Source organism: Podarcis vaucheri (assembly GCF_965113315.1).
Source record: "Podarcis vaucheri genome assembly, chromosome: 2".
NCBI lineage: Eukaryota > Metazoa > Chordata > Lepidosauria > Squamata > Lacertidae > Podarcis > Podarcis vaucheri.
The window spans coordinates 9,095,190-9,112,321 of NC_138760.1; the positions used below are offsets into that span (position 1 = coordinate 9,095,190).

Here is a 17,132-nt window from a genome sequence, read left to right on the forward strand (position 1 = left end):
GGCTGGCTAGCGGGTGGCAGCGGGATTAGTCAAATTGCGGAGGGGGTGGCATTGCTTCAAAGTGGGCAGCAGCTTTGCCCTTTTGGCTCTGCATCAAAAGGCCAGCAGGGGCTGCTGCACCTTTCCTCGTCCCCCTTTCCTCTCCGGTTACCTTGGTGATGTGTGCAGGGTGCTGCTGCTAAGCAACCGTTTCGTAGTAACACACACAGGGAGAGCGAGAAAAGGCGTGAGCTGTGCTTTTGTGCAGGGCTCCCTTTGCTCAGGTGCATGCAAGGCGAGGGCCATTCCGCCCGGGAGCCTGCAAAGCCAGCATTGGGGTTCAAACGGGGGAGTTGGCAGGAGGAGGAGGAAACGGCGGCTGTCTCGCCACCCCAACATGTGAGGAGAGGGAGGCCGGCCAGGATGGCTTAAGGTCTGCTTCACACACCACCGGCAGCACAAATTTGCTACCGACCACCAGGTATAAACCAAATTAGTTTTCAGGCCCAATTAAAGTGCTGGTTTTGACCTATAAAGCCTTAAACGGCTTAGGACCGCAACACCTCAAAGACCACTTCTCCCCATATGAACCCACCCAAGACCTTGCAATCATCATCTAAGGTCCTTCTTTGTGTGTCTCTTCCATGAGAGGTCTGGAGTGTGGCAACATGAGAACGGGCCTTTTCTGCAATGGCTTCCTGTTTGTGGAGTGCTTTCCCCAGGGAGGTTCGCCTGGTGCCTTCATTATATATTTTTAGGCACCGGGCAAAAACATTCCTCTTTAATCGGGCCTTTGGCTGATTGTGTTGGGGAGGAGGTTGAGTTACTATTGTCTTTATTTTAATTACGTATTTTGTGTTTTTATATTGTGATTTTATGTTGTAACCACCCTGAGACCCACGGGTATAGGGCGGTATACAAATTTAATAAATAATCGTAATTATAATAATTAATCTGGAGGCATCTCAATGTCAGCTGGCTGCTTACACTGGGACGGCTGCAGGGTTTTCTGGGATCAGTGAGATGGAGAAAAAATAGCCTTGAGTCCTGGACTGAAATTTTGTGAGCGTGTTTATTTAAATCAGGGGCAGCCCAACTTTTCATACCAAGCAGGCTGCAAGAGTATTTTGACACCGAACCCGCCCACTGCCTTGCTGCATATTGTGGGGGAGCGAGCCCTAAATTTGATTCTGGAAAAGTGCTAACTAGGCTTTGGGAGCAAGGCAGGAGGACTCCAGGAGCCTGTCAGAGCCCTCACGCCTCCTTCCCAAAGCCCAGCTCCTTGCTTACCCAGCTTTGGTGTTATGTACTGAAGTTCTCACCCTGGGCCAGCAGGGGGATACTGTAGATAGTTATGCAAATGAAGGATCGAAAGTGACGTTCAGTGATTGGATAGTTTTAGAAAGTTGCTACAGTAACGTTGTACTACAGCTCTATATAAGCAGGCTGACTGAGCCCTTCAGCTCAGTTCCGTTCTGGCCTCTGAATAAACAAGAGCTGTTTGAAGAATCACTGTGTCGTCTGATATATTCACCCACAACTTAACATTTGGGAAGGCATTGTGGACTCTGGGGGACATCAAATGTTGCCGAGGGCCATCACAAAATGTCCTGAGGGCCACATGTTGGACCAACTTGATTTAGATCATGGGTTGGGAACTTCTGGCCCAGAGACCAGATACAGTCCTCCAAACCCCTCTAGGTGGCCACCAGAACTATCCCCAGGCCATTTTCCTCACCAGCCCTGCTTCATACATTTTTGCCTGTCTGGACTGTGTCCTTGAGCTCTGATAATGCCCTTTGGTTGCCCGGATGGAGGAAAGAGAGGGATGTATGAGTGTGTGTAGATACAAAGGGGATATTTCCATTTGATGCTCTGCCTACATTTGCCTCTGGCGCCGCCTACCACTGCCAGGCAGCCCTGGGAATATTGCCCGCAGGGAAATGCGGCCCTTAGGCTGAACATTTTCCTCATCCCCGATTTGAATCCTATCTGCTCTGCCTTTCTGCCTCACCGTTAGGTCCTCATGATGACTATCTGCATGATCAATGAAACATTTTAAAAACATCAAGTCAATTAAAAGTAGAGTTAATAAACCATGGGGGAGAGCTGTTAACAAAATATCATGCAACAACAAGGGAGTCAGGCAAGATGTCAACAATACAAAATCAAACTCACTTTCCCCTGCTCCAAATGTCAATTGTTTTTATACTGAAAATACATCATTGGGAGTATTGGCTCTTAGGAGGAAGAGTACACTGGTGGAAAAAATTTTCAAAACTGATAATAAGCCACTCAGTGAGAATTTATAGCTGAAATTGGATTTTGGTCCAAGATCCCCCTAGACCACATGAGGAATTTAGGGAGGCCAGGGATACATATTCCTAAATCCACAGTTAGACAGTACTTAACACCTGGTACTTAATAGCTGACATGGAATGGTGTTGATATCTGGCAGTATTTAATGACTACCTAATACTTTACAGTATCTGACCATTGACATGCAATGGCATTTAGCATTTGCATTTTAAATTTTGGGATAAAATTCCACACTTAAGTACAAATTCAGTGTCAGTATTTCACTTTCAAACTGTGAGCCGCCCAAGTTGAAATTCTGATTAATTTTAATACTGGCAAATAATTTTAGTGCCTGCACTTGCATCCTTGTCTCTGGAGCTCTTTCCAGAGCTGGTTCCTTCCTTAGTGCCATCTAGCTGCCTGGTTCTTGTTAGTTCTTCCATGGGCGGTCGAAGCCTCAGGTGTGATTTGCCTATTCCCTGTACATTCAGTGTCACCTGAGCAACAGCACATCCACCAGGGACATCTCTACAGATGGATGTGGGACTCAGAGGGAGGGCTAGTGGTGGTTCTGTTGCTGTCTCTTGGAGTGGAGGAGCTCCGTGCCTGGGAAATAAATGCAGCCCTCCAGGTAACTCTGCCTGACACCTGAATCTCTCCCCAGGCCAAGTCCCCTTTCTAGGCCACGCCCACTCTCTCTAGGCCACACCCTTCACTCTCTGTGCTCAACACCCTCCTTGAGTTCTTTTGCCTTGCAGGAATATGTCCTTGAACTGCAACAATGCCTCTTATTTGCTTGCGGGGAGTGTAGAAATCTCTGGTGCTTTCCTGGTTGGAATGTAGCCTGCAAGTCTTATATTGGCCTAATTTTGCAGCTGCCCCTTACTTATCTAACATCACTAACGAAGCCTATAGATGGGCTTTTTCTAGAGCCCGCTTTGAGACAATGCCATCAGCAGTGCTGTACGGCAAATTCACGCGGGTTCCAATGCATGCGCGTCTCTGCCCTTGTATGTCTAATAAGGTAGAATCTGTCACACACATTCTTTTATTTTGCGAATTTTATAGTGAAGAACGAGTTCAACTTATTTTACTGCTTCTATCAAAATTTATACCCCTTCAATATTATTTGGAATTCTCCCCCGAAATTCTTCGAAAATACCTCCTGGAAGATTCCTCAAGCTCAATATCATATGAGGTGGCTAAATTTTGCACTTTAGTAATCAGGAAGCGTAAATCTCTTCTGTTGAATGGCACACCGCGAAGTTCCCTTGTGTAACCTTTTTTTCTCTCTCTCTCTGAGGTTGTTGTTGATCTCTTGTTGTTTGATCTTGTGGTGTTTAGTGTTACTGGCTTTGTTTTTTTTTTATAAAATTTTTATTGGTTTTACAAAGTTTTTAAATAACAAACAAACACTTAAAAAGACAAACATACACGCATAGTTTCATACCATATTTTCATATACCTCTTTTCTTGGACTTCCCCTCCCCCTCCCCTTCTGCATCCCAATATCCATAATTTTTAGCAACTCCCAATTGTTACTTCCAACCTCTGTCATCTTAGTCTTCTCTATATTCTGACCTTATATCACTGTATCCCTTTGTCTCTGAAAACCACAACACTTTAACATTCATTAAGTTTATAATAGTCCTTAAGGTAACTTTTAAATTTTCTCCATTCTTCTTCCACCGTCTCCTTTCGTTGGTCGCGGATTCTGCCTGTCATCTCAGCCGATGTCATATAGTCCATCACTTTCATCTGCCATTCTTCCAAAGTGGGTAGATCTTGTGTCTTCCAATACTTCGCGATAAGTATTCTTGCTGCTGTTGTGGCATACATAAAAAAAGTTCTATCCCCTTTGGACACCAATTGGCCGACAATGCCCAAGAGAAAGGCCTCTGGCTTTTTAGGAAAAGTACATTTAAGTACCTTTTTCATTTCATTATAGATCATTTCCCAGAAGGCCTTAATCTTCGGGCACGTCCACCAGAGGTGATAAAAGGTGCCTTCAGTCTCTCTACATTTCCAACATTTATTATCGGGCAAATGGTAAATTTTTGCCAGCTTGACTGGGGTCATGTACCGCCTGTAAACCATTTTCATAATATTTTCCTTTAATGCATTACATGCCGTGAATTTAATACCGGTGTTCCATAACCATTCCCAGTCAGCTGACATGATATTGTGCCCAACGTCCTGTGCCCACTTGATCATAACCGATTTGACTGTTTCGTCCTGTGTATTCCATTTCAGCAACAAGTTATACATTCTAGATAAAATCTTAGTATTGGGTTCTAATAACTCAGTTTCTAGTTTTGATTTTTCCACCTGGAAACCAATTTTCCTATCCTGTTTAAAAAACTCCATTATTTGACGGTATTGAAACCAATTTTGTACTTTATGTTTCAATTTCTCCTGGCTTTGTAGTTTAAGCTTATCTCCATCCTGTTCCAAAATTTCCCAATACTTCGGCCAGCCGACCTCCATATTGAGTTTCTTCACTGCTTTAGCCTCCACTGGTGACACCCATCTAGGGGTTTTATTTTCCAACAAATCTTTATATCTTGTCCAAACATTATATAGTGCTTTCCTAACAATATGATTTTTAAAAGCGCTATTAGCTTTGTCATACCATAGATATGCATGCCAACCAAAAGCATTGTTAAAACCCTCCAGATCCAAAATGTCCGTATTCTCGAGGAGCATCCATTCTTTCAGCCAGCAAAAAGCTGCTGCCTCATAGTACAATTTTAAGTCCGGCAGGGCAAAACCCCCTCTTTCTTTTGCATCTGTCAATATTTTAAATTTAATTCTGGGCTTTTTGCCCTGCCAGACAAATTTCGAAATATCTTTCTGCCACCTCTTGAAACATTCCATCTTATCAAGAATCTGCAAGGTCTGAAACAAAAATAGCATTCTAGGCAATACATTCATTTTAATCACCGCAATTCGGCCTAACATTGACAATTTCAAATTTGACCATATTTCTAGATCTTTTTTGATTTCTGACCAACATTTTTCATAATTGTCCTTATACAAATTCACATTTTTAGATGTCAAATAAACCCCTAAGTATTTAACCTAGTGTTACTGGCTTTGGCCACAATAAAACTTGCTTGCTTGAATGTAGCCTGCTGTGGAAATATGAGACACTTCCATTTTGCCTCTGGCATGTGGCCCCTGGAAAGTTCGCCCCAAGAAATGTGGCCCTCAGGCTGCAAAGAAGGTTCCCTACTCCTGCTATAAACAGACAGACATATAAGCAAGCAATCTGGCCATAGGCACGTGTGTATACAGTGGTACCTTGGATTACAGATGCTTCAGGTTACAGACGCTGCTAACCCAGAAATAGTACGTCGGGTTAAGAATTTTGCTTCAGGATGAGAACAGAAATTGCGCAGCGGTGGGAGCAGGAGGCCCCATTAGCTAAAGTGGTAAGGTTAAGAACAGTTTCAGGTTCAGAACGGACCTCCAGAACGAATTAAGTTCTTAACCCAAGGTACCACTGTATATCTGTTTGTCCTGTCATTTGTTTCTCAAAAGAGAACTGCTGGGTGGTGAAGTCTTCCTGGGAGCTATGCTATGTGACCGCTATCCCTCAAAACGCAGGTGTGTGAAGGCAGGCAATAGCTGGGGAAAACACTCTTTACATGTTCAGAAGCACTTTTTATTAATACTTAAAACATTTAAGGAAAATAGGGAGCAGTGAGCACTCTCCAGATTAAGACCTCCCAAGGTAACCTGTTTATTTGGCACTCATCTTGATTTTGCTTCCGCAAAGCTTTGAGCCTTAGACTATGTTTGGTCTTTGTTTCATTCTGATTTGTTTCTGAGGTGGTTATATAACAATGAGCGCTCATTGGGGTGTTGCCTCGCTTTCCCATTAATCATCTGTGCACCCCACACTTTTCAGTGAATCTCCCCATCACTTTCCAAATGGCGAAAAAAAACCCTCCCCCCCCCAAGTGGATTTGTTGTGCTAGGGTGGCAGAGGCCTTTAATCCACTTTAATTGCACAAACCTAAAGTTCTGGTATGTGCTTGTATCCCTCCAACAAAATACTGACAGCCTGGAGATACCCTAAGAAATATTTTCTATTCCCTTCTGTCTGCCCCATACAGCCATTGCTCCTTTACCTCCCTACACCACAGTCTCTTACTCTGTGAATCCTTATCCCCATCTATCCATCGTGTAAAGTATCTCAGAGCAATTTACAGGGCAAAAATCAGAATAACAAGAAACATTAAACCAAGATTTTTTTAATAAAAAAAACAAAACAGCAGTAAAACTAGACCAGGTCCTGGGGTTGCCAATACCAGGTTCTCAGCAAAGGGTGCAGAACTCCCAGGCATTTGGTTGGGCATGGAAATCAAAATGCTTCTTTGAGCCTCAGAGTTGGCAACTCAAACCTTGGCTGCAGGTGCCTAAAGAGGGGAAAGTCCTCTTTATATTCCCCTCCTGCCCTCCCACCAATTTTCCCATGGAGCCTGCCAGGACACCTGCTCTGAGCCTCGCTTCCTGACTCCCAGGCAGCTCACATTGGGCCTTAAACTGGCTCTTTATCCCATGGCGGATGCATCCCGCCAATGTGACTCTTGTCCCAGGGGCCCTGGATGGGTATTGTGCTCTGTGCCCACCCATTTGCAGCTGCCTTCTCCGTTCCTTTGCCACCCCGGAAGTAGCACAAAGGAGAAACTGTTGCGTGTGGGAGAGTCGAAGGGCTAGAGGAGTTGTCCCCACAGAGCAGCTTATGGTACGTGAAGGGAAGAAGCTCATCCCTGCCTTTCTTCTCTCTCCTTCCTCCCCATTCCTCCATCCACACACACAGGCACACATGCCCAGCTGTGCTCCCCAACTTCCTGCCTCCTCAGAAAGCTGCAAACAGCAGTCGGGGGGGGGGGGGTTGATCTCCAGCTCTGTGTGTAGAGGACCAACTTGTCTTGAGACTGATCTGCTCAGAGCTCTGTGAGCTGTAAGCCAGTGGTCCAGTGGTGCCTCTGCCGCAAATTCACCACCTGCCCTAGGGCGAATCACGATTTCTCAGCTTCCTCCACCTGCAGTGTGGGAGTGATAAGCTACTGGCCTGTCTCACAGGGCTGTTGCACGGATTATTGAGATTACTAATTTCTTACCTGTTTCTCTTGTTTCCTTTCCTCAGAGTCCGTTGCAAACAGCCAAGAATGGACTCTTGGACGTTCCGTTCCGGAGCTACGACTGGTAGGTGTCTTGTTGACCTTTGTCATCTATACATGCACTGTTCAAGTACATATCTAGATACCATAAATGAGTTCCTTAGATTGCAAGCTGATGGAGGCCTGCCATCTTTTCCTTCTGCAAATGGACATTCACATCCATGGGCCTATATAAATAACACAGTTCATGTTACATGTCCATTCTGCATCACAAATGGACATTGGTGTCCCTAGCCAACTGCATCAATTTGAGCTGATTCTCTTGGGTAGCTTTGGCACACAGAAAAATCAATTCAGAATTGATTTTATTTATACCCTACCTTTCCTCCAAGGTCAGGGTGGCATTCGTGGTCCCCATCATCCCCATTTTGTCCTCACAACAACCCTGTGAGGTAGGTTAGGCTGAGAGACAGTGATCACCCAGCTTTGAACCTGGGTCTCCCAAGTCCCAGTCCACCACTCAAACTCGACTGCACCACACTGAGACAGCCTGACCTTATGGCAGCATGAGTGGCCACTTCCGCTTCCTGTCTCTCTTTCAGCCTTAGCTATCCTACTTTGCTGCCTCGTCACTGGTCTTTCTCTGGGGTAGGGATCCTTGAGAAATTTAATCTTTACGCATTCTGATATTTTTTTAAAATGTGCCAAACCATGTTTAGAAATGAGGGCTTTGAGGAAGAAACACTTTTTAAAATACATATTAAAATGTGACTTTCCTTGCAGATTTTCTTGCCAATCGATGCAAGAAAAGGACAAGTATACCGTAACAGTGGCACAGACCCAAAACATACTGAATTGCCCATGGCTACTCAGGAGGAGCTTCTGCCACAAGGCAACTTCCTCTCATGTTAATTCTGGTTCCAGGCTTGGTGGTGAGGGGGCACTCTTTGGCGAGCGTGTGTGCAGGGGATGGGAGAAAGTTCTGGAACAGTGAGGTCAGCATGTTCCGAAAGCACCTAGAGAGCCACGGGGTGAGGGTGGTGTTGTTGTACTATGTCGAGCTATGCCCTGCCAGTGACTTCTGTTCTTTTGCCTCCGCAGGGTATTCTCGGAACCATCAAGAGTGGGAAATCCGCCCTCGTTCATCGTTACCTGACCGGCTCCTACTTGGGCCTGGAACCTGCAGAGGGTGAGCTGCTGTCCCCCGCTCGCTTCTTTGTGCCCTGCCCAATGCGCACCTACTCAGTTTTCTTTTCCTCGTAAAGGAGTGGGGAAGTAAGAAGGGAAGACGAGGAAAGTAAACAGAGCAAATTTTGCCTTTCACATCATCTGCTTTTAACTGGAGATGGCAGGGATTGAACCTGGGAACCTACCCCAGCCAGCTATCATCCCCCACGTACAATACTTGTTTCTGAGCCACTGGTTTTCTCCTTCCCATCTCAGGCTTCAGCTATCTGCATGTTCTACACCCACCCACCCCCAGGGGCATTATTATTATTATTATTATTATTATTATTATTATTATTATTATTATTAAAATTTGTATACCGCACTTCATCCAAAGATCCCAGGGTAGTTCACAACAGCAAAATACAAAATGAGAACACAAGTTAAATAATGAAACGAAAACAAACCCACAAAACACATTTAAAAGGCCATAGAACCTCAATCAGCCAAAGACCTGATTATTGAGAAACATTTTTGCCTGGCGTCTGCACATAATAATAATAATAATAATAATAATAATAATAATAATAATTTATTATTTATACCCCGCCCATCTGGCTGGGCTTCCCCAGCCACTCTGGGCGGCTTCCAAAAGAATATTAAAATACTATAATACATATGTAAAGAAGGCCCAGAGCCACCCAGCGTGGCTGGGGAATAAATAATAGATGATGATGATGATGCGCCAGGCAGGCCTCTCTGGGGAGAGCATCCCACAAACGGGGAGCCACCCCAGAAAAGGCCGGTTCTTCTGTTGCTGCCTCTGGACCTGTCATGGAGGAGGCACACCAAGAAGGGCCTCAGATGATGATCACAGGGGGAGAGACGGTCCTTGAGGTATTGCAGCCTGGGAATCACAAGTGAGCAGAGTGCTACTTGTAGGTTCTTCTTGTAGGCTTTCCTGGTTGGCCGCTGTGAGAACAGGAAGCTGGACTAGCGGCGCTTTTCTTATGTTGTTACACTGAGCTGTGTTAATTTTCCACTTGAGAGCCATTGCACTGAAAGGACAGCTTTGTTTCTGCTGCCTGGCTGCTCCCCAACCCCAGCTCTGCCTCCTTCTGTTTTTCAGGGGGCCAGTTCAAGAAGGAAGTGGTGGTGGATGGGCAGAGCCACCTCCTGCTGATTCGAGAGGAAGCAGGACCGCCGGATGCCAAGGTAGGCCGAGGAATGTGTGGAGGTCCTTGTGGGGTCCCTTTGGGGCGCTGTGGACCCTCCCGGGCTGCAGTTCACACTGCTTCAGAAGCTGCATGGAGCATCCTTCAAGAGGATGCTAAGAAAAGTTATTATTAAAGTGCCAATTTGGGAATTAAAAGAAGAAGAAGTTGCAAGGTTCTCCACATAGTTGGGCTTCTGTAGGAATGTAGGTCCTTAGGACGCGGGTGGTGCTGTGGGTTAAACCACAGAGCCTAGGACTTGCTGATCAGAAGGTTGGCGGTTCAAATCCCCGTGACGGGGTGAGCTCCTGTTGCTCGGTCCCTGCTCCTGCCAACCTAGCAGTTCGAAAGCATGTCAAAGTGCAAGTAGATAAATAGATACCACTCTGGCGGGAAGGTAAACGGCGTTTCCGTGCGCTGCTCTGGTTCGCCAGAAGCGGCTTAGTCATGCTGGCCACATGACCCGGAAGCTGTACACCGGCTCCCTCGGTCAATAAAGCGAGATGAGCACCACAACCCCAGAGTTGTCCACAACTGGACCTAATGGTCAGGGGTCCCTTTACCTTTAGGAATGTAGGAAGCTGCCTTAGCCTATTGGTCCATCTAGCTCCGTATTGTCTACACCGAGTGGCAGCAGCAGTTTCAGGCAGGAGTCTATCCAAGTCACAGAATCATAGAGTTGGAAGGGACCCTGAGGGTCATCTAGTCCAACCCCCTGCAATACAGGAATATGCAGCCGTCTCATATGGGGATTGCACCTTGCACACCTGGAGATGCTGGGGACTTCTGCATGCAAGGTACATTCTCTTCCACTGAGCTATGGCCCCTCCACCACTGAGCTGCTGGTTTTGTATAATTGCTGGAGTGGAGGGGATGGGGTAGACCTTAGAACAGTAGCATCCCTTCATATTCCTGGTTCCACCCTGACTCAATGGCCAAAACAGAGGAAGAAGATGTGACCGGTCTGAACACTGTCCCCCCGTTGATATGCCTCTCCCTCTCGATTTCCTTCCCGCTTGCAGTTTGCAAACTGGGCAGATGCCGTCATCTTTGTCTTCAGCCTGGAGAACGAGGCCAGTTTTCAAGAACTGACCCAGTACTACGGGTTCCTCACAAACTACCGCGCGGTCTCCGACATGGCTCTCGCTCTTGTGGGCACTCAGGGTGAGTGGGCGAGAGTATCTGCCCTACAGAGAATTTGATCTTGGGGGCATGGGTGGGCGGCAAGGGGCAGTCAGGTGGAGTTGTTCCTTGGGGTCTTCCTGAGGCCAACTGGAAGATGCTTTTGTATTCACTAGGCTCGCTATTAACTGTTTCTTTATACATGAAGAGATTGACAGCCCAGTTAGGACTATAATTACTTCTGCTAGGAGGCTACACAGAGACCCTGCCCCTTTCCCCCTCCCAGCCGCTTATAGCTCTGCTCAGACTTTCTCTGGTTTCTGAACTTCCACCGTACATTGCCCGCTTACTTTCAAGCCTGTCCTCATTAAGGACTAGAAACTTGTTTCGTTTGTTTGTTTAAAGGAATAGCATCCTAGTATCCATTTCTGCATGTGCACAGTGCACTCACAGAATGCATACACCTGGTGGTTTTGTTAGCCAGGCAAGGAATTCCATTGCAGGACATCTGTTGGCTCTTAGCCTTGACCCAGGGTCTTGGCATATCCCAGACACCAGACTGGGGGTGGTATGGCCAGGTAAGCCTTTGCTGGATCCAATCCAAAGTTTAGTGTGGCAGCAGCAGCAGCAAGCCTGATCCAGCAGGGAAGGTTGCACAGAAACAAAGTTAAGTGCAAGCCGGTTTAGTATTACTAGGTCACCTGTCCAGCTGGGTCAAGATGCTGATGAGAATAGCTGGAGCAGAATAAAGAGGCCAGCTGAGGTCAGAAACCAAGAGGTAGCGGCACATGCTGAAACACAGTCCAGTAGGAACTCTAGTTGTGAGTGTTCATATCACTGGTGGAGAAATGAAAGCACTAAATTGGGACAAGGCAGCACCATAGAAAAAGCAAAATCCGGTCAATTTTCTAGATCTGTGGTTCCCTCTGTTACTAGGGATACTGAAGGATTCCAATGGAAATGGGGGGTGAAAATTGCCAAAATTTGTTGGCCCGTGTCCAGAATGGAAACCAATCCAGTGAATACAAGCGATATTCACTGTTATTGTTGTTTCCAGTCTGCAAATGATATGCAATTGGTGGCATTTCCTCTCCCACATTTGCATTAAAATGAATAGTGTGGAATAATGTAATAGTAACAGAATTACTTATGTCAAGTTCTGCCACAGAGGACAGGGAGGCAAATAATGTAGGTTTTTTTGGAAGTCGAACTGCGGCGGAAGAGCATGCAGTGTACGTGGGTCAGAAAGGAAACTGATACCTTCTTACATCCCAAATAAAACAGCAGGGCCGTATATAGGAGCTTGTTTTTGTGGTGAGGAGATAATACAGCTAAGGCAGAATGAGAATACTTTCCAGTCCAATCCTATGCATGTTTATTCAAAAGCAAGTCCCGTTGATTCCAGGAGATTTCTGTCCAGCTCAGAGATGAAGTTTGTGTGTGTGTGTGTTTTTGCTTCTTCCTTGCAGATAAAATCAGTGCCAGCAACCCACGTGTGATTGAGGATTCCCGAGCCAGAGCTCTGTGCACTGAAATGCGCCGCTGCCTCTACTACGAGACATGTGCCACTTATGGACTCAATGTTGACCGGGTCTTCAATGAAGGTGAGGACTTTTCTGGAATGTGTTCCTGGGAAGTTGGGTTTCATGGCCGCAAGAGTGCCTGTGAACATGAGCCACGGGAGAACACATTTCAAGACCTGGCTAATGGCAAACAAGAGCAGTTCAACCCTGTGTGTAGGGCAAGAGAGTGTGTCCTGGGTTTGCAGACCCTTCGGTGGTGCAAAATTCCTCATGCGATTGGTGCATACGCATGCCCATCTTCACATGTGGACATCTCACATGCCTACACAATACAAAGAAGAGCCCTGCTTGATTGGGCCAAAGGCCCACCCAGTCTAGTCTACTAGTTCCACAATCAAAATAAAAAAATTCCTTCCAGTAGCACCTTAAAGACCAACTAAGTTAGTTCTTGGTATGAGCTTTCGTGTGCATGCACACTTCTTCAGATACACTGCATACCAAGAACGAACTTAGTTGGTCTTTAAGGTGCTACTGGAAGGAATTTTTTTATTTTGACTATGGCAGACCAACACGGCTACCTATCTGTAACTAGTTCCACAATGGCCAACTAGGTGCCTATAAGACACCCTCAAGCAGAACCAATTTGTCTGCTGCAAAAATTGTGGGTTGTGCAAGCAAGACGTACATATTTGTATACAAGAATGCACCAACTGCACCTGATATAATAGTTGTTGTTGTTGTTATTGTTATTATTATTATGATTATGTTGTTGTTGTTGTTCTCTGGCATTATACTTGGTGCTTTAAATGTGTTGCGTCCTTCTGTCAGTTTGATACCTGCTCTGGGCACGAGGAGAGTGGAAACGGCCATTAAATAAATAAACAGGCAACGGGGTGTGCCAGGGACCCCTTGACTCCCTTGTCTGCTCCATCATGTGTGGAGTCTACAGGCCGGTAGAACTGTGAGAACTGGTTCTTCCGTGTCAATGGTTAGAGAGTCAGTGACTTGAGGCGGCCATGTTCAAGCCTCTACTGTTATCGGGAGGCGTGCTCCTGCCTAAGAAGAATTGGGGCAAGCAGCTTGTGTTGTGTATGTGGGGATTTGTTGACTCCAGGACTGACTTCTGTCTACATAGAGGTGTCTGAGTGCACTTTGCAGGCAGTGTGTTATAGGTCAAAAGCTTTTCTTGTGTTCGGTTTTGTGGTTGTGGTGGGAACTCTGGTTTGCGACCCAAAGTACTTTTGCTTTCTGCACATCCGGCATACAAGAACGAGACAGCCATTTGAGGAGTCTCTGATAGCACCATATACCGTATTTTTCGCTCTATAAGACGCACCAGACCACAAGATGCACCTAGTTTTTGGAGGAGGAAAACAAGAAAAAAAAATATGCTGAATCTCAGAAGCCAGAACAGCAAGAGGGATCGCTGCGCAGTGAAAGCAGCAATCCCTCTTGCTGTTCTGGCTTCTGGGATAGCTGCGCAGCCTGCATTCGCTCCATAAGACGCACACACATTTCCACTTACTTTTTAGGAGGGGAAAAGTGAGTCTTATAGAGCAAAAAATACGGTATTTATTGGTTTAGGCCAGGGTTGGCAGTTTTGGGGCGCTACAGGTATTGCTTAAGTCCGACTCCCATGGCCAATGGTTGCGCATGATGAGAGCTGGAGTCCAGCAAGAGCTGGGAAGCCACAGGTTCCTCACCCCAGGCTGGACACAGGGAGACCAAGCTCCCCATCACACGTGCACCAGATGATGCGGGAGCTGCTTGCACATGGTGTGATCTCATGCTGCAGAAGAGCACATGTGAATAATATGACCAGGTTTGAGTGAAGGGGACGCATCACATGTGTATTTCCCACCCAATTGGAACCCTCCCAGCATGGGGCTAACTGCATGGAGAAAAACTCCTTTCATGAGCCCCTCCTGGATGTGACTCCTATTCTGCTAGATGGGGGTGTGTGCCAAGGGCCCCAACAGAGTTTGTTCAGGCCCTTGCAGGACTGGCAAGTGTGGATGTGATGGGACTCAAACAGTGTCTGTGGAGCTTGGATCTTGCAGGGTCTGCAGTCACGTCCCCTGCAAAGTTTTTTTCCTTTTGAGCACTTATAGCCGATTTCCAGTGTGGCAACTGGAGGATCTGAACAGCCCTACGATTTACAGATATATATGTGTATTTTCCTCCCCCCCCCCAAACTGCAGTTGCACAGAAGATTGTGAATATGAAGAAACAGCAGCAGCTCCTTGCATCTTGCAAATCTTTGCCCAGCACCCCCAGCCATTCAGCCGTCTCCACGCCGGTGGGTGGAATCTACCTCGCGCAAGTACATCCCCCTGAATGGGCCCAGTTACGGGAATCGGAGTTTCCTCCTGCTGGAGGCACAGCACCGTGAATGGAGAGGGAGGGTGTGAGGATCTAGTGGATCTCTTTGCATGAGCTTCCTCTGTCGGCGCTTAGGGCTCGTCGTCCGCACTTCCACTTCTCCTGTGCCTAGAAAGCACGGGTCCAAGCGGTTTCTCATTTGTCCCATCGTTTTACCACTGAATCAGAGGAAACATAAATCCACAGAAAAACCTGTTGCCATTGGTTCCGATTAAGTGGTAAGCAGTGGGTTTTCCTGGGGGAAAGTGGAAGGACAAGCAGAAGTGTGGACGAAAAAATTCCACAGCCTAGCCATCTCCTTGACAATGCTATTTTTGTACCTGGGGTGCTGCTTTTTTCATTTTCAAGCATTCAATCACACACGCAGGACCTTTGCTACTTGATTTCGCACAGCCAAGGCCCCGCCGGACCTGCGTGTCTGTCTTCCTTTGCTTTTAGGGGCTGGCATAAGTCTGCCTGGTCTTTTCCTCCCCCTCTAGGCAAGTAACGGTGGCCACACGAGCGACTACTCCTCATCCCTTCCTTCCACGCCCAACATCAGCCACCGGGAGCTGCGTGGGGAGGCCACCGCTATAATTGGCACGCCCAGCTCCCTGCATCGTGGGACCAAACGCCGAACCAGCCTTTTTGCGGTGAGTTCCAGGGGAGTCCACCAGTCATGGGACAAGGGAGGCCAAAGGGCGGGTGGCACAGTCCAGACTGAGGATGGAAGGATCTGTCCATTTCCAGTTCTCTCAGTTTCTCATTTTTGCCATCTTAAATTTGGTTCTCCACCTTTTTGCAGCAGTTTGCAAATTACCTTTTAAAAAAAAGTCTTTGGTGTGGTTTTCTTCTAATAAACACATTTTTTAATTCAGTGCTGACTGAGTTACACGTTTCTGCAATCATGTCATGCATTTTTGTACATTATTTTCATGAACATCTTCATTCTGTAAACAGGGTTTGGCTAGAAAACTGCATCGCAAAATTCAGATAAATATTTCAAAGGGTAGCTGTGCTTTGGTTCTCACGTTGTTTTGGAAAATGCAAATTTGAGAAATGAAGCTTTAAATGCAAACGGAATCAAATTTCTCCTCCACCCCCTAGTCCAGACCAAAAATAACCCTCTGCTATCAAGGGGCAACATCGTGAACCACAGCAACACCGAGGGATTGGGTAACAGGAGATGGGAAAGTGTTTCTCTATAACACCCTGGATAACCGCTGCTGTCATTCAGAGTAGGCATTACTGTATTACGGTAGATTAACAAATAAGGCAGCTCCCCTTGTTTTTGAATCTCTTCTGAGCCCTGCCCTCCTCAACCTTCCCTGGCCGCCCTCTCCTCTCCCAGTGTGATTTGATGGTGAGACAGGCCACCATGGAAGCAACTCCACCAGCCCCAGTATCCAAAGACTTTCAGGTCTGTTTCCTCGCTTCTTAGGCTATTCCCAGCTTTGGGGCAAGCAATGCCCCCCCCCCAAAAAAAACCCCATGCTTTGATGCTTCGACTGTAACTTCACTTTGCCCGAACTATGGTTTGTAAATTAGCTTCAAGCCATAGTTTACAGATTCATGTTGCTGGCTATTTTGCAAGGCATGTTTTGTGAAGGCATAATGGCAAACCATGGTTGGACGTTACCTTTGAACCCCAGCTGTGTCTCTTTGCAGAATCGCAGAGGGAGTGACACCGAGAAGCGGAGCCTGGACAGCAGAGGGGAAAACACGGGAAGTGGCCGAGCCATACCCATCAAACAGGTGACCTCCTTATATTTGTCCTGGCAACTGTTTGCCAGTCCTCTGAACCCTCGGTTGCAAGAGTCCGGGCACCGTCAGTAACCCCCGGCCTTCACCGCCTCTCTCCCATTAGAGTTTCCTGCTGAAACGAAGCGGCAATTCTCTGAACAAGGAGTGGAAGAAAAAATACGTGACTCTCTCCAGCAATGGGCTTCTCTTCTATCACCCCAGCATTAATGTAAGTGCGCCATGTACTCCAGCTTCCATCAGCTCCAAACACACCAGGGCTCGGCCAGTCGCATTGTCAAGTCCTACACATTACCATCTAAAGGCAGCAGACTGCAACAAAACCACAAAATGTGTATGAGGGAGACATCCAACAGATCATGGCCAGATTGGAAAATAGACATATGGATTAGATCACATTTCTACAGACCGTTCTGAGCCTGGCCCACTTATGCTTACGTTGTTGCTGTTGCTAGGGCTTTCTTTGTTTCGTTTTGGAGTTTTTTATTTGCAAGGTAATGCCAGGCCTTTCTGGCTCTTGCCCACCCCCTTTTCTTTTTACAAAACATTTCTAGCTGATTGGAGATGCTAGAAAG

The 17,132-nt window shown here is 46.6% G+C and overlaps 1 protein-coding gene across 3 annotated transcripts in view; it reads left to right on the top strand.

Moving 5' to 3' along the window:
* AGAP2 (ArfGAP with GTPase domain, ankyrin repeat and PH domain 2) overlaps nt 1–17,132 on the top strand; it is a 122,188-nt gene that overhangs the window by 89,105 nt on the left and 15,951 nt on the right. For all 3 annotated transcript variants that reach the window (XM_082205380.1, XM_082205378.1, XM_082205379.1), the window contains exons 2-10: nt 7,436–7,494; nt 8,511–8,598; nt 9,706–9,791; nt 10,813–10,954; nt 12,382–12,516; nt 14,637–14,734; nt 15,297–15,449; nt 16,465–16,551; nt 16,664–16,768. In XM_082205380.1, the coding sequence (XP_082061506.1) occupies nt 7,436–7,494; nt 8,511–8,598; nt 9,706–9,791; nt 10,813–10,954; nt 12,382–12,516; nt 14,637–14,734; nt 15,297–15,449; nt 16,465–16,551; nt 16,664–16,768 (953 nt within the window). The remainder of the gene's footprint in view (nt 1–7,435; nt 7,495–8,510; nt 8,599–9,705; nt 9,792–10,812; nt 10,955–12,381; nt 12,517–14,636; nt 14,735–15,296; nt 15,450–16,464; nt 16,552–16,663; nt 16,769–17,132) is intronic.